This window comes from Hemibagrus wyckioides, linkage group LG06, assembly GCF_019097595.1.
Source record: "Hemibagrus wyckioides isolate EC202008001 linkage group LG06, SWU_Hwy_1.0, whole genome shotgun sequence".
NCBI classification, from domain to species: domain Eukaryota; kingdom Metazoa; phylum Chordata; class Actinopteri; order Siluriformes; family Bagridae; genus Hemibagrus; species Hemibagrus wyckioides.
In genome coordinates, this window is record NC_080715.1 from 10172702 (window position 1) to 10199898 (window position 27197).

At 39.0% G+C, this 27197-nt stretch overlaps 2 protein-coding genes across 2 annotated transcripts; one reads left to right on the forward strand and one right to left on the reverse strand.

Moving 5' to 3' along the window:
* The first annotated feature begins 3809 nt into the window (after positions 1-3809).
* LOC131354826 (uncharacterized) lies at positions 3810-6437 on the forward strand. The gene is made up of 2 exons (XM_058392878.1): positions 3810-4469; positions 5516-6437. The coding sequence occupies exons 1-2, from the start codon at positions 3968-3970 to the stop codon at positions 5764-5766; spliced, it is 753 nt and encodes a 250-aa protein (XP_058248861.1). The 5' UTR covers positions 3810-3967; the 3' UTR covers positions 5767-6437.
* Positions 6438-11236: 4799 nt separating this feature from the next.
* On the reverse strand, positions 11237-23978 carry LOC131354824 (polypeptide N-acetylgalactosaminyltransferase 5). Its single transcript, XM_058392877.1, has 10 exons — positions 22620-23978; positions 22159-22325; positions 21451-21570; positions 20782-20917; positions 19515-19634; positions 19238-19355; positions 16149-16478; positions 13852-13932; positions 13212-13361; positions 11237-11961 (listed from the first exon to the last, which is right to left on the reverse strand). Exons 1-10 carry the CDS (start codon positions 23711-23713, stop codon positions 11821-11823), a joined length of 2457 nt encoding a protein of 818 aa, XP_058248860.1. The 5' UTR covers positions 23714-23978; the 3' UTR covers positions 11237-11820.
* Between the last annotated feature and the right edge of the window lie 3219 nt (positions 23979-27197).

Genomic DNA, 27197 nt, shown 5'->3' on the forward strand with positions numbered 1-27197 from the left:
CGAGCCACTTTACTCAGGATGTCACTCCCGAAAATCTGTTTAGGAATAGTTTGAGGAAGACTTGGCCTCCAAATTCCCCAGAATCGGATAGAGCATCTAAGTCTGATCCATGGATGCTCCACCTCACAACTTACAAAACTTAAAGAATCTGCTGCTAACATCTTGGTGTCAGATACCACGGCACACAGACGAGGTCTCGTCTAGTCCATGCCTTGATGGATCAGATCTGTTTTGGGGGCAGCGGTGGTTCAAGTTGTTAAGGCACTGGGATGTTGTTCAGAGGATCAGGGTTCAAACCCCAACACCCCAAGCTGCCACTATTGGGCAATTGAGCAAGGTCCTTAACCCTCTCTGCTCAAGAGGTGCTGTATCATAGCTGCCCCTGTTCTCTGACCTCAACTTTTCTCAGCTGGGATATGGGAAGAAAAGAATTCCATTGTGCTGTAATGTATGTGTGGCGATAATAAAGGCTTCATGCACTCTCTTCTTCTTCTTCTTCTTCTTCTTCTTCTTCTTTTAGTAGTATGAGGAGGACCTACACAGTATTAGACAGGTGGTTTTAATGTCATGACATATGGCTGTTTGGTATATAAATAAAAACAAATTTAAAATGTTTTACTTATAAATGATGTAAAAATAATGTAAATTATATATATATATAACCGTAAAAAGCTGCCAATAATAATGAGCCTTCAGGGACAACAGTACTAAACAACACTTGAGTGGAAAAAGCTTCAAAGTCGTATCGAAGACCATAAACATCCCAGTCAGTGAAGGTGGAAAGTTCCTGGAACCACAACTGATTGTTCCAGGGCAGGTGTCTCATGCAACATTTCACAGCATACTCTCAGAGGGTGAGAGAGAAGCCAGCAGTCACTTAAAATAAACAGAGCTGCAGGATGTCCTGAAAGCATCTCCTCACATGACAGATATGTGCATATATTTGTCACAACATACCACAGTATTTCATGCTTCAGATGCTGAAAGAAACATGATTTAAAGATTTAAAGATTCTAATAATATCAAAGAAATTGTGGCACATCCAATAAAATAAATATTCTCATTTTTAAAAATATATATTTTTAATTATTTTTTAAATTACATATTTAAAAAGTTTTATAAAAAGTTTTAAAAAGTAAATTTACACATAAGCTACAAAAATTTATTTATTTATTTATTTATTTATTTATTTATTTATTTATTTATTTATTTATTTATTTTCTATTACAGTTTCTTATTTTGTTACAATTTTTTTTTTTAACAAAGGCACATAATTATCATCTAAAAAATTCAGTTAAACACCTGCTTGTAAATTGGAGAAAATTGTCATTCCCTTAGGGCCTGGAATAAATGTAAAATTAAATTGCATGTGGTATACAATACAATAAAATGTTGACTACTTTTTCCAGTTTCCCATGGAAATTCTAGTTTTCATAACATAGTAAAAGCTTTGAATGGCAGAGATCTGTCGTGCCAGGCAACAGCACATGCATGTGCAGCAGTGATTGAAGTGGGCTAGTGGAACAACACATGTGTGTTTCGCTCTCTTGATGCAGATGCTACTAGCCACAAAATCAAAGACTATAAATACACCTGTTCCTGGAAGGCCCCAGAATTTGTTAGAAAACATACCTAAACAAATAGCATCATGACGATTAAGTATTTATCATCCAGAATAAGTAATCTGGGATAAACATCTGGAAAAAAAATTATAGTTTGTTTCTACAAAAAATGGTAAACTTTAAACATCCTATTGAGGATCAAATCCAGGATTAAAAATGAAATGAATATGGCACCACCATCTAACAAAATTCAGGTACATTCATCAACTCAGTGATTAGGTAAGGACTGGAATAATCAGAGAAACACCCAAGAGGCCAAAGGTTAATGTTAATATAAGGCTATCACCACCATGTTTCACTGTGAACTGGTCTTCTAAAGGTGATGAGTGAAAATAAGATGCACAAATATACACCAACCAGGCATAACATTATGAGCAGTAACAGGGTGAAGTGAATAACACTGATTATTTCCTCATCATGGCACCTGTTAGTGGGTGAGATATATTAGGTTGCCCTCAAAGTTGATGTGTTAGAAGCAGGAAAAATGGGCAAGTGTAAGGATTTGAGCGAGATTGATAAGGACCAAATTGTGATGGCTAGACGACTGGATCAGAGCATCTCCAAAACTGCAGGTCTTGTGGGGTGTTCCCGGTCTGCAGTGGTCAGTATCTGTCAAATGTGGTACAAGGAAGGAACAATGGTGACCCGGTGACAGGGTCATGGGCGGACAAGGTTTATTGATGCCCGTGGGGAGCGAAGGCTGACCCGTGTGATCCAATCTAACAGATGATCTACTGTTGCTCAAGCTGCTGAAGAAGTTAATGCTGGTTCGGATAGAAAGCTGCATAACCACAGACCAGTCAGGGTGCCCGTGCTGACCACTGTGCAGTGCTGAAAGCGGCAACAATGAGTACATGAGCATCAAAACTGGACCGGCTTGGTGTTGAATTGGCCTCCAAATTCCCCAGATCTCAATCTAATTGAGCATCTGTGGGATGTGCTGGACAAACAAGTCTGATCCATGGACGCCCCGCCTCACAACTTGCAGGACTTGAAGGATCTGCTGCTAACATCTTGGTGCCAGATCCCACAGCACACCTTCAGGGATCTAGTGGAGTCCATGCCTCAAGGGGTCAGGGCTGTTATGGCAGCAAAAGGGGGACCAACACAATATTAGGCAGGTGATAAGGTCATAAGGTTATGATCAGTGTATACAATAAATTATTAGATATTTCAATTTTAATTTATTTATATAGCGCTCTTAACAATGGACATTGTCTCAAAGCAGCTTTACAAAAGTATAGAAACATTCCCAAACTAGGGGTCATGACCCTGTGCAGGGTTGTTTGGTTTACAGATGGGGTCATGAAAGAATCCCCTGTCTTTTATTTTACAAATTAATATTAGGAATATTTATTTTTCTGTGATGATTTATTTTTGAAATGTTACTAGGAGTCTTGTTTAAATCAGACACAATAAAACCGAGTGTGTAAATGCTCTTTTGGTCTTTTTTTGTTATCCTGACATGCTGCATTATCATAGGATTTAATAAAAATGGATCAATTTCTCCATTCTTTTAGCTCATCTACTTCTTCGGTTAGATTGAGAGACTCTGACTCTGCTGAAAGTCAAGAAAACAAATATATATTTTTCATAAACACTTATTGAATATGAAATAAAATAGAAATATAAATATAAATATAAATTCTGAATTAAAAATGCAGGGTGGTCAGGGTGATTTATTCAAACAGTTTGGAAACTTGTGGCCTACATTTTATTTCAAATGCTGGCAAGTTAGCATCATTCACTATAAGGATTTAAAATGACTTAATGGTCTGATAAAATTACAAAAGTGGATCAGATTTAGTTCAATGCCGAGCCAATCCTTAAGGCCAATATCAGCCATGATATCAGATCAGTACATTATATTATAGTTAGCTTAAAAATGAATTCTTGTAGTGTCCTGCATTGTGTGTGTAGAATTATGGCTACGATACAGACTCATTGTGTTACAATTGTACCTCATGCTCTAGTCCTGTGTATAATTACACAAAGTTGGTGGCCAATATCACCAAGAGGGTTCCAGCCAATTCAGGCCCAAATCCTCCATGACTGAGAATGTTAATCAGGCCTTAAAATACCTCGAGCAGGATTAAAAACACAAGGACAAACAGTTTGTTTGTAATGGAACAGCAGACAAAAGGCCATTCATTTGGGTCAGTACAAATCCCCTGTTCTCTAGAGGTTTGAGAAATACATCGCACATGAGTACAAAAGCCCTGCCTGCCACAGACTGGTCATGAGAGTGCAAGTGTGACAGAGGGACATGATGGACAGCATTTTGACTCAACTTCAGATTTGTTAAGTTTGGCTAAGAACAAAAAAAAGGGCAAACAAAAACAAAAATGGCAGATCTTGCAAGTGTGCATGAGAATGAGAATCAGAGCAACACTGCTCCAGACCAAGACATCTGTGGACGTACGGAGGACACTGCAAGTCAGCCGGCTCTGGTTATAACCGAAGGAGACGATTCAGTATTTTACAGCGAGGAAGAGGAAATTCCCCAGCAAGTCCTTGACTCCATTTGGGCTCCACATTCAGGAGAGCCAGCTTGGCCGGAAAAACTTAATTCTGCTCCTCAGGTTCACAATTCAGGAGCTCAGGCGCCTTCATGTCACGGTATTGAGCTAATGGAAGCAAGTGCAGAGCTTGACAATGTTGCCATGCTGAAAGAAATGGAAAGCAAAATGGAAAACAAAGTGAATAATGCGTCATCTACAGACACTGACGTGCACGGCGAGACAGCAGATAAGAGCAGGATAATACACCCTGAAGAGCTTTCAGTGCCTCCAGTGGTACTACTCAGAGGGTCTACTCCAGCTGGAGCTGCACAGATGAAGGAAAGAGGTAGGACAAGGACTAGCGTTAGGTATAATTGTCCATAAATAGTATTGCACAACATGGGCATTTGCCAATTAGTAATCACAAAACTCCCTAAGCAAATGAAGCCAATTACTAATCACAAGACTCCTTGAGTCAGCATGAGGGAAAAATCTTGAGATGTAAATAAAAATAGTAAATTCTTCTCCAGTGACACCAGATAGTGTGATTTATGATTGTAAATCATTAGTCATTACATTTACAGAGTATGTTGATAAGAAGAGTCCTGGGATAAACAGAGCACGAGTCAGTCTCGATGATCATGAGTCAGTCTCGATGATCATGAGTCAGTCTCGATGATCATAGCAACAGTTGTAAGGTGTATATCTACAGCATCCAGATGAAGTAATCCCGGAATTTTCAAATGTTTTCTGAAGCACAGATCATCATCACCAAACGTCAGATACAAGTTTCCACCAAGGTTTTGAAGAAGCCCGTCATACAATCCAATAACTCAAAATAATGAAAGCAAATTTAAAGCTGTTACCTTTAAAGGATGTGCTTATGTCAGGCTCATAGTTTTATGAATTTATAAAAATGAATATAAAATACAGATCCGGTAATAAACTAATCTGAAGTAGTGTAGAGTTATACCCGTCTGTCAAACATAACCGGAAAAAAACATCATATCATTACATTCTTGTAGAATAAATTAAAGCTGCAATGTGTAACATTTAAGAGTGTATCCCGAGCTGGAACAGTGACATATTTACAAAAAAACTTTCAGAAAAAATGTGATTGGAACAATTTCCATGTACCTAATTTAGCTCATTTCTATATATCAGACTTCTGCTTACATTTTTTTTCTGGCCCAGAAATCAGCTCAAACCCAGCAGAGAAACAGAGATCTGCCTAGTTTATTTCAAAAGGCACCTCACAACAAATACACAAGGTCTCTTGTTGAGAAATGAGAAGTCTTCTCAATCACAATGCCTCACAGCTGATCGACTCAAAATGACAAACAGCTCCTTTAAATTCTAAAGCTCTGTCTTTAACCTGTCTGATTTTTCTAGCCGACTCATACACAGACGAGAGCAGCGACTTTTTGCCTGACGAGTCCAGAGAGACAGGACTGCCAGAAGGAAGCGGTGTGAGTCTGGAGGACATGGAGCAGGAACACGGGCTAGACATGATGTGTGATTCTGACAACAAGCCGTTTAATCACCTGATGCATGCGAAGTATGGAACAGTGTCATACCGGAGAATTCGGAGAGGCCAGACGAGGAAGAGGATTGAGATGTTCGAGTCTATGATGCAGCTGTGAAAACCTTGAACATAAATAACACACACACACACACACACACACACACCAACAACATATTTTCTTTGATAACACAAGACTTTTTGGGTGCTTTCAGACAAATGCTACTTAATAAGTCAGTTAGCATAGATACACACTGGGCTTCTGAGCTGAAACATGTGAGAAAATAACATTCTTAGGTAATTAAACACTCCAGTACTTGGTAACTAAAGAAGATGAAAGCATAATCCTACTGGGAGAAAAAAAATCCCCATTACTGGAATCTGGCTCATGGTATTAATGCAGCGTGCAGTAAATCCAAGCTCTTATGCAAGAGGTCAACTTCATGTCTATAAAGACACTACACATTCCTAAACTCATGCTATATACACTGGGCAAATATATATAATTATATATACACTGTAATATCATATAAAATATATATAATATAAGCAGTGTAAGGGTTTTTATTTGGTGCTGTAGTTATTCTCTTGGAAATAAAACACTGACTATGTGGTAAAGTGCATAATCTACGATCACATTTAAAATGAATGACTTGTTTTGTTATCCTGACACACTGTATTAGCAATAAAAATAGACAAATCTCTCCATTCATCTAGATCAGCTAATTCCTTGACTGAACTGAGAGACTCTGTGGAATGACAAGTGTCAAGAAAACAAATGCGCATGAGCATTTACTGAATAAATTTTTTTTTTATATAAATCCAAATTAAAAATGCAGCATGATCAATGCTTGTTTTTTAAAAAAATAAAAAAATAATAAAAATAAAATAAAATAATAATAATAATAATAATAATAATAATAATAATAATAATCATAAAAATAAATTCTAATTCATTTATATTTATATAAACCCACAGCCTACATCATACTTCAAATGCTGAGCAATTAGCATCAGGGATTAATATTTAATGTTTTGATAAAATGACAAGACATTCTCACATGCCCAAAGAGGAATACATACACTTAACTGTTCCCCTGATTTACAGGATAAAATATGATCAGTGGCTCAGAGTCGAGTCATTGTTTTAATAAGTGGTGATCGTCGGCTTTATTTCATACATCAATAATCTAGGAAACTAAGTCACAAATCACCAGTTTAGAAGTTTAAATAGAGGTCAAGTACCTTCACATGTACAAGTCGTCAAGTACAAGCTACTGTTATGAATGCCGGCCTGGGAAGTCTAAGCCTCATACATAATAACTCTAGTAGTCTAGAGCAAAATAATAAAATATTACACTCCAAGCAGCAGTGAAACCTTCGAGCCTGCGATTGTTCTGAGATTATTCAGATTTGCACTTGGAACTGGTGTTCAATTGGTCAAGTCAAGAAGTTAAGAAGCTTTTATTGTCATTTCAACAATGTACTGTATATACAGCTCTGGAAAAAAATTAGAGACCAGTGTAAAATAATCAGTTTCTTATGTTTTTTTCTTCCAGGTTCATGTATTGGTGAGATGAAGAGTTTTGTTTCATTTTTTGTGAACTGCTGACGATATTTCTCCTAAATTCAGAATATAACTCTTGTTATTTAGAGTGTATATTTAAAGGAAATGACAACACATCAGAATAACCCAAGATCATGCAGTATTTGCAGAGCTTTAATAACTCAAACAAAACAAAATGCGGACAAATTGTGTTAATGCTTTGGCTAAATAACATTAAGAAATCAGTATTTGGTGTAACCCTGATTTGCATGTGTTTTGGCTCCATGGTGTCCACCAGTTTTTCACATTGCTGTTGGGGAACTTCATACCACTCTTTTTGCAAAAAAGCAAACAGCTCAGGTTTGCTTGATGGTTTGTGATCATCCATCTTCCTCTTGATGACATTCCAGAGGATTTCAATAGGGTTCAAATCTGGAGATTGGGCAGTGGTCTCTTATTTTTTTTTTCCAGAGCTGTATATATACAGTGTATAAGTACACAGTGAAATGAAAAAAAAAAAAAACCCAAAACGTTTCTCCAGGACCATGGTGCTACATGAAAACAACATAAGTTAGTAAGTTGTCCTAGCCACATAAAGTGCATAGTGTGCAACCTAGTGCAAAGAGGACAGGACGGTGCAGACAGACAATACAATACGCTACAGGACAGATACATAAAATAGCGCTGACCAGTGTTCATGACCAGCATTTCCAAACAGGAACACTCATCAAGTGTAGGGAGTAAGCACTATTATACTATATACACTACTCTCAAAAAGTTAAGGATATTTGGCTTTTGGGTGAAATTTATGGAAAATGTAAAAAGTTCATGCTACAGTGATATTATATCATGAAACTAGGGCATTTAAGTAGAAGCATGCAATGGTGATTTCCTCATCTCAAACAATTTATTCAAACAAAAGCCAACAACAGTGTATACCACAACATGTCTCAGTAATTTGTCATGTGCCCTTGACCATCAATTACAGCTTGACAACGACGTCCCATGCTGTTCACGAGTCCACTTATTGTCTGTTGAGGCATGGCATTCCACTCTTCTTGAAGGGCGGCCCTCAGGTCATTGAAGTTCTGGGGTGCAGGGTTACGAGCCTCTACATGGCGACTCGGCTGATCCCATAGGTTTTCTATGGGATTCAGGTCTGGAGAAAGTGCAGGCCACTCCATTTGAGGTACCCCAGCCTCCAGCAGCCGTTCCCTAATGACGCCCCTCGATGAGCCGGAGCATTGTCGTCCATGAAGATGAAATTAGACCTGTGTTGTTCATGCAGGGGCACAATGACTGGATTAATGATGTTATTCAGGTAGTATTGGCTTGTCACTGTACCATTCACAAGATGTAGGGCAGTTCTGTATTGAGTCGACACCCCTGCCCAGACTGTAACACCAACACAACAGTGGCTGATGCATAGTGCTCTCCTTGACGTCTCCAACATCCATCATCATCATCATTTCTGCTCAACATGAATCAACTTTCATCAGAGAACAGCACTGAGGCCCACTGGTCCCGTCCAGTGTAAATGCTCCCTGGCCCGACGCCTGTGCCTGGTGGTGTGGTCAGGTACCCTTGCAGGTCATCTAGCATGCAGACCACGCTGATGTAAACGATTTCGAATGGTCTGATGTGACACTTGGGTGCCTCTCACCTCCCTTAAATGTGCCTGGAGTTGAGTGGCATTCATCATCCGGTTCCGCAGGGCACTGTTCACAATGAAGCGGTCATCAACGTGGGATGTGGCCAAAGGACGTCCACTTCTATGCCTTTCTGTGACTCTTCCAGTCTCTCTGTATCTCTGTCACAACCTGCTGATGACACTCTGTGACACTCTAAGCTCAGTGGCCACTTCCCTCTGAGAACATCCTGTTTGAAGCCTCGAGGTACTGTTGACCAATGGTTAGGTGTCGTCTTGGTCTCATGATGTCAAAATGTGAACAGCATGATGAAGAGGACTGTTTAAATACCAATTCTAATTGAACCAGAAAATGGACTGGTCGATTCATGGATCAAACACCAGTTGTGAATTTTGCCGTTAAGCACCTTGTTAGAGAACAGCAACTTATGCATAAAGTACTGAAACACGGAACAGTTGGACATGTGCATTCAAAAGTGTAGAGAAGGTCAAATTAAGTTCACCTGGAAAGGTTATAGTGCATTTTAGGTGAAAAGATTTCACCCGAAAGCTGAATATCCTTAACTTTTTGTGAGTAGTGTATATTTTGAATTTAGGAGAAATATTGTAAAAATGAAACAAAACTGTTCATCTCACCAATACATGAAACTGTAAGAAAAAAACATAAGAAACTGATTATTTTGCAGTGCTCTCTTATTATTTTCCAGAGCTGTATTAGAAAATGCATCAACAGTGAAGTGGTGTGGTGAAGTGCAATCTGACACAAAGCGGAGTTACTACTGACCTGGAAGTTGATTATTCTTCTAAAACAGCATGATTTATTCTCTTTATTAGAGGAAGGGAGAAAGACAGAGAGAGCGATTTTGTATTTCTGGGATGTACAGTAAGAAGGTACTTTCCTGAATTACATAGAAAAGATTCAATGTTTCCTGTTAAGAGTTACTGTAACCACATGATCTCTTCTGAGGAAGCAATTTTTTTAGTATTCAAAATGTGTAACATAACTGATGAAAGAATACAGAATAGTATAGCAATAGTATCATAAATACATGGTTTGTACCATACTACTACTACTACTACTACTACTACTACTACTAATAATAATACTACAAATGCATTGTACTTGTGGTAATAAACAGAATTCATTCATCCATTTTAGCTGCTTTATCCTGGTCAGGGTCATGGTACATGTCAAGCCAATACTGGGAACAGTGGGTGCAAAGAGGGAAAATCTTTAATGAGGCATCAATCCATAGCAAGATGACAAGAAGAAATGGGATAAGGGAAGGGATAAATAAGGGAAGGTGTGAGAAGAGGTGAGAAGATGAAAACTTACCAGGGAGTCTGCCAAGAGAGCTACGCCAACATTAAAGGAGCTCGCTGCTACATGTGACAAAAATCTCATGTTATTTTCCATCTGGGATACGGGTAGGTTTGGCTAGATGGAAGCTTGTTCTATTCAAATCTCACAGCCCACATTAATCGCCCATACCATGTGGCCAAATGTATTACAATCTGATGAGAACAATTCTAGAAGGTACAACACACACACACCATCATGCCCATGGTGAAACATGGTGCTGATAGCATGCTATGGAGCTGCTTCTCTTCAGCTGGGATAGAATAATGGAAGCTCCAAATATCAATGTATATCAGAAAAAAAAAACCCTGCAAGCCTCTGTTAGACAGCTGAAGATGAAGAAAAATGTCCAGCATGATAATGACCCAAAGCACCAATCCAAATCAACAAAGGAATGGCATCAGAAGAAGTTGATCAGTGCTTTGGAATGAAGCCCAGATCTAAATCCTATTGGAAAAAGTCGAAGACGCCTGCACGCTGAAGATCCCCTTTCAGTTAGACAGAAAGGATAAAATAAAAATCAACCAAATCATAGTATGGCAAGTTCATAGACTCTTAGAAAAAAAGACTCGAGTGCTGTATTACAAGCAAAAGCTGCTCCCCTATTTGTTTTTCACTTGAATTTGGTTGTTTTGCTAAATCATGTGTAATACGGGGAAAAGATTGATCATTTCTTACACAAAAGAACCTAGACTTTTTTATTTTTTATATCCACTGTAGATAATCTACAGACTGCTGTCTTAACCCTCGTCATATCGCAATTTCATCTCCAGCCCACGTTGACTCTCTTGATACAGTTTATATGTCGTTGGAAGACAAATAAACATCCGTAGGCAGGCTGTTGACAGACAGTGATAAGGACATTGCACGTGTCTCTTTATCCAATGAAGAGTTCCTCATGATTGGTTGATCTGCTCACATTTCTAACAGTCTGTTGTGTTGTATAAAATATCCTAACCCACTATAACAGTCGAGTAAACGTGTTATAAAATATGTGGAGCTAATCATACAAACACTGCAACCTGATAAAGAGTGGATTAACTTTGTTTTTTTTTTAATAAAGTCAGTTTCATTTATTTGTAACATCCAGATTCACCAGCGAAAAAGATAAAAATTGTTGAGCAGAAAAACAAACACAAACCTTCTGTAGAAACGTTGTAAACAGCGCCCTCTAGTGTCGTTAGAGAATGTGTACAGCAAAACACACGGCTTATTGCTTATGTTAAATCTGCCTATATTTAAACAATAGATTTATTATTAGAAGCACGTCCTGCGTAACGTACCAGATTGACTCCATTTCACTGACAACGTACCACCATCAACTGGTAGATGACCTAAGTTCACTGCATGTGTATTTGTATTTGATCAAACCAGGCACTTCCAATGCTTGTGCTTGTTTCAACCAAACCAAAAATGGTCCCCAAAAAACACGATCAAGTGATGTAGCTGCTCTTAAAATGATCCAGGACCAAAACAAACAAATAAAAAAAAACAAACCTTAAAACAGTCTTTTTAACCAATTTACACAAAGTCTCTGCATGCATCTGTTTATACTTCACAATGTAACAACGTCTTCATCCTGACAAAGTGAGATGAAACAACTGTAGCGTGTCTCCGGGGCTCACAGTGCATGGTAGTGTGTGAAATGCCATTGCTGATAGGAGCTGGATGCGTCACATGCCTTTAGGAAGATCGTGTCTCCTTTAGATCCTGCCTCTAGACACAAACGCTGACGATGTGCCTCAGCAATCAGATGCTCTGCCTAACACACACACACACATCATGATTTAGAGACACTCAGAGAATGAAAACTAGTACATTTAGCAAGAGTTATAATTCCTAGCAAAAAAGAACATCATGCCATCACACCCATTCCAGATTTCTTCCTCCATTACTGTTCTAATAAGCTCCACTCTTCTGGGAAGGCTTTCCACTAGATGCTGGAGTGTGACTGTGGGGTTTTGTGTTCAATTCAGCTACAAGTGGATTAATGAGATCAGGCCCTGATGTCAGGTGAGGAGATCTGGGGTTCAGACAGCAGTCCAGTTCATCCTAAAGGTGTTCAGTGGGGTTGAGGTCAGGGCTCTGTGTAGGACACTTGCACTCGAGCCTTAACAAAGCCTGTCTGCATGGAGCTCACCTTGTGCACAGGAGCATTATCACGCTGGAACAGGTTTGGGCTCCTTAGTTCCAGTGAAGGTAAATTTGTTATGCTATAGTACACAAAGACATTATGTGTGCTTTCAACTTTGTCTGGGGAAGAACCACACATGAGTGTGACGATCAGGTGTCAGCAAACCATTGGCCATATTCGATATTTTATATACATACAAAGCAATATAATAAATTTCATCCAGTAATGAATAAATATTTTTTGTTAGACTGTGTTTCCTAGTTGTTCTTGTTGTTCTTTCGGCTGCTCCCTGGTTTGGGTCGCCACAACGGATCATTTGGTCCACATGTTTCGATTTGGCTCAGGATTTACGCCAGATGCTTTTCCTGACGCAACCATCCCATTTAATCCGGGCTTATGACCGGCACCTAGAGTTAACCCTACAGTGGCTGGGTTAGCTCACTGCCCGGGAAAGAGTAAAAGCACAGGATCCTGCCACTGGACCACCAAGAGGCTGTATACTGTGTTTCCTAGTTAATCGACAGAATAAATAATAATAAAATGCAGAAATAATTAATTGCTTAATTAATTGCTTCATTTATGGCCCTTCTACTTCTCACAATAAAGGTGTCTGAGGCCCATACTTTGTTGATCTTCTCAACTTTGTTGATCTTGTCAGCTTTGTGGATCTTGTCAGCTTTGTGGATCTTGTCAGCTTTGTGGATCTTGTCAGCTTTGTGGATCCTGTCAGCTTTGTGGATCTTGTCAGCTTTGTGGATCTTGTCAGCTTTGTGGATCCTGTCAGCTTTGTGGATCTTGGCTGTTCAGCACTTAAAAAGTCAGTGTGACATGTGACAATGATAGGTGATAAGTATCTAGTTTTTCCAGCAATTACATACCAGAAACTTATTGGATTTGTGCAGCCAGCGGAGGTGGGCCTTAGAGTTGTCACATCGTTCCAAAGCCACGCCTCTTCCCGTCACGTGTGGAGAAACGCAAGTATTGTTCTGGCGGAGTGTTCTCACCCAGCTGTAGCTAAAATGCTGGTTCTGAAAGGTGAAGGATGAACAGTTAGTGTCTTACAATATTGTCCTTCATGCTGGAATTTGTGTCTATTAGAAGTTTTTGTGGAACGTCATCCATTTTGAGAAATGTCCCCATACGCTTCGATACGTTAGTGTTAGTGATTTAACACGGTGAAAATGTTTGTTAGCAGAAAGAGTGTTTAATATAACTTGGCTAAAATGCCTGTGTACTGTTAGGTACTAAAATTTCTTTAAAATTTTTTTAAAGATCAGACTTCAGTTCTGTGTTGATCGATTGACTCCTTCATAACGACTCTTCTTTTCTCTCAATATTAACATCTAGACTGTTACAGAGCTATTCCATGGTTACAAATCAGATACCTGCCATGTTTTTTTTTTTATTATTATTTGCATTTCTCCTACAGGAAAAAAACAACTGTACTAACAACTATCCACATATTGGTTATAAATATAAACATAAAAATCACAACATAATGAAATATAAAACTGTTACCTGTTTGCTAAGATTACAGATCGCAAAAGATAAAGAGCCGTCTTCTTGCACCAGACATTTCCTATTGCCAACGTTAAAAACCTAAAAGAAAAACAAACATGTATGTGAGAGAGAGAGACAGAGAGAGACAGAGAGAGAGACGGGCTGCACTGTGATTTTAAAACAATGTGATTTTGTTGCTTTGGCCCTGACTCTCTAAAACAAAGGCTTCAATCATAACATGGGGAGACTGGAAGACCTGCGGTGACAGAGTGTCCTTGTCTACGCTTAACAATAGCCATGTCATCTAAATGAGAAAAACAAAACCTAATTAGCATGTGGAAGATATTACAGAGGATTGCTCAGCATTTTTAGGAATAACCAACAATAAAAAACCTGTGCTCTAGAAGTGACTTAATATGACGAAAATATCACATCACAATACTTGCAATGATATTTTCTATAATACTTCTATTATACAAAATATTTGCCAAGAAATTATGGGAAAAAAACAACTAACATATATATATATATATATATATATATATATATATATATATATATATATATATATATATATATATATATATATATATATATACACACTATATTGCCAAAAGTATTTGCTCACCTCCTTTGACTCGCATATGAACTTAAGTGACATCCCATTCCTAATCCATAGGGTTCAATATGACGTCGGTCCACCCTTTGCAGCTATAACAGCTTCAACTCTTCTGGGAAGGCTGTCCACAAGGTTTAGGAGTGTGTTTATGGGAATTTTTGACCATTCTTCCAGAAGCGCATTTGTGAGGTCACACACTGATGTTGGACGAGAAGGCCTGGCTCTCAGTCTCCGCTCTAATTCATCCCAAAGGTGTTCTATCGGGTTGAGGTCAGGACTCTGTGCAGGCCAGTCAAGTTCATCCACATCAGACTCTGCCATCCATGTCTTTATGGACCTTGCTTTGTGCACTGGTGCACAGTCATGTTGGAAGAGGAAGGGGCCAGCTCCAAACTGTTCCCACAAAGTTGGGAGCATGGAATTGTCCAAAATGTCTTGGTATGCTGAAGCATTCAGAGTTCCTTTCACTGGAACTAAGGGGCCAAGCCCAGCTCCTGAAAAACAACCCCACACCATAATCCCCCCTCCACCAAACTTTACACTTGGCACAATGCAGTCAGACAAGTACCGTTCTCCTGGCAACCGCCAAACCCAGACTCGTCCATCAGATTGCTAGATGGAGAAGTGAGATTCGTCACTCCAGAGAACGCGTCTCCACTGCTCTAGAGTCCAGTGGCGGCGTGCTTTACACCACTGCATCCGACGCTTTGCATTGCACTTGGTGATGTATGGCTTGGATGCAGCTGCTCGGCCATGGAAACCCATTCCATGAAGCTCTCTGCGCACTGTTCTTGAGCTAATCTGAAGGCCACATGAAGTTTGGAGGTCTGTAGCGATTGACTCTGCAGAAAGTTGGCGACCTCTTCGCACTATGCGCCTCAGCATCCGCTGACCCCGCTCCGTCAGTTTACGTGGCCTACCACTTCGTGGCTGAGTTGCTGTCATTCCCAAACACTTCCACTTTCTTATAATACAGCTGACAGTTGACTGTGGAATATTTAGGAGCGAGGAAATTTCACGACTGGATTTGTTGCACAGGTGGCATCCTATCACAGTTCCACGCTGGAATTCACTGAGCTCCTGAGAGCGACCCATTCTTTCACAAATGTTTGTAAAAACAGTCTGCATGCCTAGGTGCTTGATTTTATACACCTGTGGCCATGGAAGTGATTGGAACACCTGATTCTGATTATTTGGATGGGTGAGCGAATACTTTTGGCAATATAGTGTATATATAAATATATATATATATATATATATATATATATATATATATATATATATATATATAATATTTTTATAATAATATTAATATTATAATAATATAATATTATTTATAAAATATATATAAATAATAAAAATAAATTACAAATATGACACAAAATGGGTAACATTTAAAAAAAATACTAATGAAAAATAAATAATGAAATACTTCTGAATGGAAAAAAAATTCAATTTTAAATAAATAAAACTGTAATAAATTAATTATTAAAAATCTCACTATTTCCAAAATGTATATCAATTTAGTATATTAAATTATAACACATAAAAAAATCCTTTATTTCACCTACAAAATCTTAAAAGGGACAAAATGAACTGCACTTCCATTAACTTTAATTGTTTGTACATTATTCAGACTTTCTTGTCATTCCTGTGTTTAGTGCTAAAACACAGTACGTGACAATGCTGTACTCACGAGGCCTTCAGCTTTGACAAGAGGAGCCTTCAGCTCAGGGTAGATGTTCTCCAAATACCACTCGAAGCTCTTGCACTGGAGCTTCTCGCGCAGCTGGATCTGTGCTGAGAGGTTCCCTATGTCTATCAAATTTTTACTCAGCAGGTGAAGATAGCCGTGGCCGTAGAAAATCTCTTTATACTCGTCCAGCCAGACCTCAGCCACGCGAGCCAGGTTTCTCTCCACCGTTTTCTGACGATCCTTGGGGAAGTTGTAGGGATTCTCACCACGGAAAATATGACCCACACGAGAGCAGGGGATGATTTCAATCTCGCCACCACACATCCAGATCTGAAGAGGGGGAATCAGTGATGATCAGTGGTTTGGTTGAATAAAGCAATATGGAAATCAGGACATTAGTTGTTATTTTGAGTAATGTTCCACATCAATGTGTGCTTTGAAAGTGAAGAAATATCTCCCATTAATTATTTGCCCTGGATCTATGATCATCTGCTAAACTTTTATGTTCATTCATGTACTCAATTTCACATTCTTTATGACAGATTTATGCATTATTCAATTTAATTCGATTTGTTTAGCTCTCTTTTAACAAAGGACATTGTCACAAAGCAGATTTCTAAAAATATATAAGTTCTGGATATAAATTATACATTTTAAATGTATCCCTAAAGACAGTGATGAGATCGGCCATGCTGTATGGTTTAGAGGTAGTGTCACTGACGAAGAGACAGGCATCAGAGCTGGAGGTAGCAGAGCTGAAGATGAGGTTGAGGTTCTCGTTGGGAGTGACATAGTTGGACAGGATTAGGAACGAGTACATCAGAGGGACAGCTCATGTTGGACAATTGGGGGACAAAGATAGGGAGGCCAGATTAAGATGGTTTGGACATGTCCAGAGGAGGGAGAGTGAGTATATTGGTAGGAGAATGTTGGACATGGAGCTGCAAGGCGGGAGGCAAAGAGGAAGGCCGAAGAGGAGGTATATGGAGGGAATAAATGAGGATATGAAGCTAGAGTTGAGGATGCAGAAGATAGGGATAGGTGGAGAGAGATGATTCGCTGCGGCCACCCCTGAAGGCAAAAGCCGAAAGAAGAAGAAATGTATCCCTAATGAGCAAACCAGAGATGATGATGACAAAGAAAATCTCCCTGAGATGATATCAGGCACAAAACCTTGAGAGGACCCAGACTCAGGGAAGTGGTGGCTCAAGCAGTTAAGCTCTAGGTCACTGATTGGAAGGTTCATCATCTCTGGTTTACTCATTAGGCATAAATTTAAAATGTCTAATTTATATCTGGAACTTATATGTTGAAGCCCCAGGACTGCCAAGCTGCCACCGTTGCCACTATTGCTCCAGAGGATGCTGCATCATGGCTGACCCTGCGCTCTGACCCCAACCCCCAAGGATGGGGTATGCGAAGAAAGAATTTCACTGTGCTGTGATGTATATGTGACAAATACAGATGAACCTAACTCAAAAGGGAACCTCATCCTCATCTGGGTGACACCAGAGGGTGTGATTATAAATCATTTCCATTCTAAAACTGTGTACTATATGTTCTAATTCCCTGTGTTGTGTTGGTACAATGAGTCTGTGACAGAAAACACCAAGGTAAGAAGTGATAACACTCAGCCAGCCATATTCCTGCTCCTGTCTTCTCTCTCTCTCTCTCTCTCTCTCTCCGCTCTATACATACAGTCTGATCTGGTGAAGACATTCTGAAGGTGAAAAAGCTGATCTCCAAAGCACACAAAAACAATGAGATAATCCTAGGACAGCAATCTATAAAACTAGGCTCATGAGAAAAAATACACTTCAGATGCTTTCTCCATTCATATAGTTATCTGTTAGATAGTTATCTTTTTTTATAGTTATTTATATAGTTGTCATTTTACCAAGAAACCACAAAGCACAACCCCCTCAGTCCTTTCCCATGTGGGAAAACCTAAAGGAACAGCTTTAGCTCAGCTCTGACTGGGACAAAGAGCTGACAGTGAAGACTTGCTAATTAAAGGTCTCCTTAGAGAAAACCTCACCATGTCAACAATGACACGTTGTTCTTCTCTATCTATTTATGTGAAGAGTCTGGCATACAAGTCTCTGTTCAAGTCACTATATAATCAACAACATATCAGAACCAGGGCAGTGATGTAAACTCGATTGACCTTGTACCTGACACCATGATCAGATCTGCTGTAATGGAAAGATAACACCTTGTTACCAAACAGCTTCCTTGATTCAGCAGCTCTGTGTAATGAATATAACACAATAGAGCATGCTGTTACAAGAAAACCTCCTAGGTAAACAGCTCCTATACAAGTCACCATATCAACGATTACAGGCTGAGTATGCAAAGTGTGCGCTGTAATCTGTTTATTATATCAACTGTACAGATCCCTGAACAAACAAGTCCCTGTTGTTACCATAGAAACAATAATTCAATTCAATTCATTTGTATAGCGCTTTTAACAATGGACATTGTCTCAAAGTTACTATTTATCCCTAACATTTATCCCTAATGAACAAGCCTGAGGCGACAGTGGCAAGGAAAAAACTGCCTGAGATGATATGAGGAAGAAACCTTGAGAGGAACCAGACTCAAAAGGAAACCCATCCCTATTTGGCTGGCACCGGACAGTAAATAATGTAAATGTTGATCCTTGTGGACAATGTGAATGTTGTTAAGTCCTTGAGACATTAAAGTCATGAGGAATTGTGCAACCAAGAGCTCCTGAGGAACCAATAACGTGTTTTAAAACACAAATTAAAGCACATTAGGAGGAGGAGTAGTGCTTTTACTTTTCAGTTATCTGTTTTTTATATATATATTTTTTGCATATCCCAGCTTGTAAGGAAGCTCTGGACAGATGCAGGGTCAACCAGCACCCCTGGAGCAGAGAGCGTTTGCTCAAAAGAATAAGCGTGGCACCCTGGCAGGGCTGGGGTTGGGATCCCTGACCTTCTGATCAACAATCCAGAGTCTTAACCATTGAGTCACTATGCCACTAAAAACATATATAAACTTATTACACACTAGTGCTAGAAAACATGAAATGATGCAGTAATATTACTTAACTTCAACTTTACCTTAAAAGAGATCTCCATATTCTCCCCTCCCCACACATCCAGGCCTGGATCATACGTTCCTAGTTCATAAAAATACTTCCGATCTATGGAGAACAGGCCACCGGCCATCACTGGACACCTAAAAAAATAATGTGACAGAAAATCTATAATATGTTTATGTTAGATACCATCAAGACTGTCAGGCTTGTAAGCATCTGGGTGAAATAAACTGCTAATGTATTAATTAATCCAAAGAAATTCTTCTACAATAATGAGTCTGAAATATAATAAATATTACCTGATGGGATCTGAGACTTTGATATTGTTTTTCCTGATGAAATCTTTGGAAAGTGTGCTCCAACCAAACACTAAAGGCCACTTGAAGATGCCCCTTTGGAAATTGTCCACCATGACATAACTGTAAACACAAGCAATGTGCAAAATGTTGAGTCTAAACTTTCAACATAAACCTTCAGGTAGAGTTCTGTTATTTGTTTCCATAGGTTCAAAAAGCTTGACCGATTCTACTTATTTCTCATCTTGACTTGAGCTCTCTCGTCCAACCGTCTTGACTGAAGCTCGAGGGGATCAGTGGATTTATGATTGCTGAAGGTTGAGCTTTGATGCTCGCATGGAGCTGAAATCTAAATATTATTATCCTATGTTAGCCTCAAGCGTGTTTGACTTTCTCTGGGTTGGGCAAAAGCTGAGAAAAGCTTTCTGTGTGTGTCACACACTGGATCATACTGGAGTTTTGAATCTGACAATCCGTGGGAGAAAGCTAAACTCCACTATTGAATATACAGAGGTGATCTGAGGCAGATCTGTTGGTGGTGTAAGAACAGATGAGGGCAAATGACCAGCCAGAAAGGAGTGACGATTACCGCACTGTCTGAACGTGGCTGGTGCAGGACTACTTAATCACTGTCTAATAACCATTTTCAGCAAAATTATTCTAAACTTGTGTACTGTGACAGAAAGCGAGGGTGCCTTATGTTAAAAATTTAACTAGAGCACCCTGCAAGTGTTAGATGCGGAGAAGAGGGCGGGGCTTCTGGGGGACGGGCAGCTGATATCAGAGACGTAGGTCAGTCATAATAAGGTCATACATCAGTTGGCTGATCCTTTAACACTTTATTATCCAAGACTCTTTTAGTGAATTTTTTTAAATAATAACTCACAACAGAGTACCTGAACGTGGTAAAATGAACAGAACTCTATGAACAATGCCCATGAACCTGTAAGCGGTTCACCACTGTTCCTTCCTTGGACCACTTTTGATAGATACTGACCACTGCAGACCGGGAACACCCCACAAGAGCTGCAGTTTTGGAGATGCTCTGATCCAGTGGTCTAGCCATCACAATTTGGCCCTTCGTCAAACTCACCCAAATCCACTAACAGGTGCCATGATGAGGAGATAATCAGTGTTACTCTCTTCACCTCTCACTGCTCATAATGTTATCGCTGATCGGTATATTTCATGAACAGGCACTGGCCTTGTCTGACTTGTATACCTTTAAACTGATAGATCTGTGTACTTCCCTTCAGAAATGAATTGTTACCTCATGTCCTTGTCATTGATGACCTCGATAACAGGACAGGCGACTTTCCTGCGGTCTAGATACACTCTGTCCAGCAGCGGCTCTAACCAGCCCACGTTACATTCGACATGAGAGTCCAGGAACGTCAGGACATCGCCTGAGGAAGAAAGACAGCAACACATCATACATTTTGATAAAGTTTCGATCATGAAAAAATTACCTTATGCACAGGAGACATAGAGAAATCAATGCCTTGGTGCTAAGCAATGTATCTGTGGGTGTGTAAGGGAAAGGAATGGTGTGTCTTTGTAAACAGTGTTTGTGTGCCATAAAATGTTTTGTGTCAGTGAGGAGATTTGTAGGTTTAAAATGATTTCATGAAATTCATTTCAGTTTAATTGAATTAATTTATTTCATGGGGGAAAAAAACAGGGAAAATTATACAACTGGTAGTATAATAGTTTTTCTTTTTTAGTCAATAAGCAACAGAGAAGTTATAAAAGCACTGAGACACAATAGATTATAATATATCAAATGTTATAATCAGAATATTATAATCATATTGCTAATTCTTTGTGTATGGTTTTTACCAGTAAGACATATGTGTACATACACACACAAGTTTCACTAATACAACAATGCTTGTGTGTATTGTTAGGCAGATTAATTTTCTTGCATGTGTGTGTTTACCCTTTGCCGCCGCAGCCCCAGCCAGCCTCGCCCTGATCAGCCCGTGCCTCTCTTTGAGGCGGATGATCCGCACTTTGGGGAACTGAGACATGTAGGCATCCAACTTGTCCTTCAGATAGTCTACAACATAAAGAGACAGAAAATTACTACATAATGGTGATCCAGGTGATCCCTGGTTCGGTCCAGAGCTCAGATTAATGTCTGCGTTGTGTTTTACGTGCTCTCTCTGAAGCTGTGTTCAAAAAACATGGCATTAGGTACACACTGACTACTCTGAACTGCCTGTAGATGTGGATGTGTGTGTGCACGGTGCCTTGTGATGGAGTAACATCCCATCCAGAGTGTATTTCTGCCTTCTGGGGATCGGCTCTGGATCCAACTGCATCACTGACCAGGATTACTCAAGATGAATAAATCATAGTTTGAATCCTAATATGAGTCACATGTGCTTTAGGTCATTATAATTAATAAATTATGCAGTTATTTGAAAGAGCAAAAGTTGGTTAAATAGAATTTTCAGTCTTCGATACTTTATCAAACCACTAATGTCTAGTATATTCTATTTGTGGTTTTATATAACCCGGTAAAAATAATAATCATGATGTCATCATCTATAACACTTACAAAACAATTTACATTTTCTTAGAAGCACAAAGCAAAATTCCCATCACCCACACCCACACACCCTAGCCTTTCCCTTCAAAATACCTTTTGTACTGTAGTCATCCACCAGTAGAATCTCTTTGAGCAGGTGAGGTGGAGATCTGTTCAGCACGCTGTGGACGGAGCGCAGCAGAGTGGACCATACCTCGTCCACAAAGCAGAAGATCACACTCGTCGTGGGAAGGTTATCGTGAACAAGCTTTTGGGAGCATCTGTATCAGGAAAAGGAAGGATGTGATTAATATATATATATATATATATATATATATATATATATATATATATATATATATATATATATATATATATATATAGCAGCATATGTTATTGCATTAACAACTAATTATTATAAAGAAGAATAAATTACATGGACACATCTACTCAGACCAAATATCACTATGATATAACACACTTGGAATAGTATACTATAATCATTTACACTCCTTCTATCTAGTGTCACACAGAAGAGGATGATGACTTATAGAAAATAAAAAAAATCTATTCACGTTGGAGGCCGTGTGTCTGGAATGGCCCTGTCCAAAGGAATCTGCTCGCTGAGGAACACATTGAAATAGCCCTCACTCCATCTGCGCATACTCTCTTCCTCATCCTCCGGAGGCACAAGTGCCTCCCAGCCGAACTGCCCCAGCGCACGGGCATCCCTCGGTTTAAGGGTCACGTCGAGGGCCATGACCTTATGGAGCCCATCTTGCTTCCTCACACCTGTAGAGTTCAGGGGCTCTCCAGTATGGATTTTTGTTGCATTCAGAGGGGACTGTGCTGGTTTTGCTGTGACTTGCACTACGGATTTAACAGGCAGCGAGACAGTCTTGTTATCTTTTACCGCTGAATTCCTCTTATCAACCATCTGAACCTTCTGGATGGAGTGTTCCTGTTTTGGGGGAAGGTTGTTTGGTGCATCCGGTGTGACCTTTTTCACTGTCCTGTTGGATTTCTCAGGCAAAACAACATCCTGGGGTATTTTAACGTCCTGTAGTGGTATTTTTGGTGGGATTTGGTGGTCTTCGGTGGCGTTTGATTGCAGTTTCAGGCGGTTTCCTTCCTGCCCAGCAGATGGCGCCTTGGTTTTTGGTAGCACTTCTTTCTTCAAGTTTGCCCCAACACCTGGAGCAATTTTGTAGCTTAGATCGCTTTGCTTTTCCGATATGTCATTTTGCTCAAATAACTTTGTATCCACGAGCACCTTCGAGTCGTTTCCAGCCACTACTTTGGGCAAAGTTACAGATAAAATGTTACCACGCGACTTCTGTGCTACTTTGTTTTCGCCATTAATCCAGTCAGGCTTTTTTCGCCTGTAAACCTCAACAACTCTTCTGCTGAGCGTTTCTGAGCGTTGAGAGGTCTCCACATCTGGATTCACCTTTCGGACAACAGGGTTATGCCTGACGTTTGTGGGAACCGCGTTGAGTCTTTTAGCCAACTCCCTGTCTTTTAGGACAAGCTCTTTCATGAGCTGTCCATTCACGTCTGCAATGGACAGCCTGAGAGCTGCCATGTCAAACAGTAGCCAAAGTACCGAGGCAACGAACACAAAGGCCAGGAACCTTCCGCTTCCTCTTAAATACTTACTGACCTTCATTTGGAGATGTGTTTTTAAAGTCTATTGTAACGTGAAGAAAACTAAACCGTGTAAGGAAAGAACTTTCACCAGAATGGAGCCATGACTGCGTGGCAGCATCTCACCCCCGTCCTCTCCGGGATACTTCCTAGAAGTCTCATTTTGTCCACGTCCAGTCCAAAAAACATCACATTTACGCATGAAAACAACTCGCATGACACGTACGCTGTCCCACGTCGGCCAGGTAATTTTACTAGGCGCAACATATCGCGACGTCTACCGGTTGCCAGATTTCACAATATCATGTCTTTTATTTTTTTTCCAACTGATTATTCTACACTCAAAAATATCCCAAGTTACTGTCACAGCTGGGGAAAATGAACAAACACATACAAAATATAAAAATAAATAAATACAATTAAAAAAAAATCAATTCCATATATGAGGCTGTATAAGTATGCATGGTTATGTTCAATCTGGCAACCCCAGCGTGTCGTAGCTCCACGTTCCCCTTTGAGGCACTCCTCTCGAGCTGAACTCCACTGTAAAGCTCATGTTTCATATATCTCGTGAGCAGAAATAGTTTCTAGTTTCAGTGTGGAAAGGTGATGAATTGCCTGGGTTTTGAAAATGTACGCATTTTAAAAAAAGTATTAGATATTGATTCTGTTGTCATGGATTGTGCACACACAGTTTCAGTTGTCAAGGATCTCAGTTCCTGGATGAATCAGAGAGTCGTTTGGGTGTTTCTTTATACACGTGGTTACACATGGATGACGTGGTTTGACCTCAGGGTAAGGATGATGGGTCCAGTTTAGAGTAAGAGTGGAGCAGAATTGTAGATGGGAATTATTTCAAGATAATAATAATAATGATGATGATGATGATGACATCTGACCATCACACCCCATATTTGTTTTTGCCCCCCCCCCAAAGTTAGTATAGAATGTCTTTCAATTTAATTCAATTCAATTTATTTGTATTGTGATTTTAACAATGGACATTGTCTCAAAGCAGCTTTATAGAAGTATAGAAAAAATGATAAAGTTACTATTTTATCCCTAATGAGGAAGCTTGCGGCGATGGTAGCAAGGAAAAACTCCCTGAGATGATATGAAGAAGAAACCTCGAGAGGAACCAGGCTCAGAAGGGAACCTCATCCTCATTTGGGTGACGCTGGACAGTAAATAATGTCATTGTAAATAAATTATGTCCTTTCTACAACAGCAAGCAAGGGCTTATGGGGAACATGTTGTGGCATTACAATTTCCCTTCACTGGCACTTATAGACCCAAACATTATCCAGCATGACAATGCCCCTGTGCATAAAGCGAGCTCCAGGAAGACCTGGTTTGCCAAGGATGGAGTCAAGGAACCTGAGTGTCCTGCACAAAGCCCAGACTCTGACTCAACCCCACTGAACACCTTTGGGATGTAACAATATAATACCATGTGCAATATCATACCATCATACCATGTGCAATATTACATCATGTGCAATATCATACCATGTGCAATATTAATTACATCATGTGCAATATGTTCTTAGTTCCCTAGCACATTTTTTATACTTTGAATAAATGTTGTATATACGGTATAGAATATTTCATTTATTCTTTCATTTACATTTATTTTTCTTCTAATCTGAAGCAGTCTCTGGCAAAAGAATTTCCTTCAAGATTAATAACTTTTTATCTTATCTTATCTTATCTTATCTTATCTTATCTTATCTTATCTTATCTTATCTTATCTGGAGCTTATTATCACAGAAAAAGGGACTAAAGGTGTAGCTATACATTGGAACAACCCAGAAGAGACTGGCTGCACATTTAGTCCAGGACATTATAATCGGATTTCTCCTTTCCATTGCCGACACTTGAACAGCGATGGACAAACATTTCTGTTCATCTCTGTATAGACTGCTAGTTGATTTTAGGGGATGTGGAGTGAGGTGAAGAAATGTAGAGAGAGAGAGAGAGAGAGAGAGAGAGAGAGAGCGCGTTCATCTATGATCTTAGATATAAAATAGAATACACATCATGTTTTGACAACAACCCATCTGTATCATTTGTTTGTGTCTAGCTCATGTTTTCACAAATAAATATAAAGCTTATATTTACTTCAGACTGAAATGGAAAACAGGATGGGAAAAGCATCAGTGCTAGTTTCACTGAGGTATAAATATAGGTTTGCACAATGGTTAATGATGTAATGGTGTCAACTAAAGCACAAGGATCCAGGGTAAGCAAAGGAGTCCCTAAAGGTCAGCTTCAGAATTGTACAGCTTAGTTTATTGTCAATGCTGTAAGGGTTTTTTGTGGTCAGCGATCCCTCTGTGCTCTTTTTTCCTTTCACTGAAAGGCTTCATCATGTGCAGGCAATGATTGATCCTTGTTTTGTTGAGTTATAATGTGTTAGATCATCTCCTGTTGATCTAACACATTACGGGCAAATGATCAGGTATAAACTAGAAATCTGTAATCATTAAATGACAAGTCTAAGCTTTATCTTGGCTCAGTGTTGGAGCAAAACTTCGTATAAATAAGACTGAGGGTCTGGGTAGTAGAGAGGTGTGTTATTGGTATTAGTAATTAGTGATCAGGTGATTCTAAACAGAGAGAGATACTTGATTGGAGGTGGTGTATTACTAGATCATTGGCTGAGGATTCTGGGAGTTTTTATTCCTTTTCTAAATTCATTTTTGATTATTTTCAGGAAGTGAGTGGATGTTTATATAAAATGCATCAACATTTAAATGAAAAATGTGTCTAAAAAGCGATGCAGTGTGTGCAAAATTAAGTAAAAAAAAAATAGGTAGATAAAAATATAATTGATAAATAAAATAGATAAAAAAAATTGATAAATAGCTGTAAAATTAATAAAAGGCTTTTAATATGAAGTTAAATGTAGAGATAATATAAAAACAGTAAAAATAAAATTAAACAGTTATATTATATTTTTATACACAAATTGTTTTTATTTTCCTACACATTTCTTTTTCTTTTTTTCCATGAAATTTATTTATTTATTTATTTATTTATTTATTTATTTATTTTTTACATATGATTATTTATTGTCATGTAGGCCACATGGTTATATATTTATTATATATTATTTACAAGCTGGTATATGAGTTTCAGAGTTCAATGTTGCACGTAATCACATAATAATCACAAAATATACGATCACTGGTGAAATATATTTGATTCCTTTCCTTAAGGAGTTTCACCATGCATCGAGTTTGGTAGGTGTGTCATTTACGCTGCATTAAATCACAGCAATAATATCTTACTGCTTATGTAATAAATGACTAGGTGTAGTTCATAAGTCTGTACTTGTGCACAGGCTGAAATATGAACCAGAGTGAATAATGAATCAGAAGCAGAGGGAGAAAATCTTGCAAGTCAGTGAATAGAGATCGCTTATTTTGAAATATGCTTAAAATATAAGGCTCATAACGGATGAAGGGGTTGAGATGCTGAATGGCGAAATTATGTTATCATAA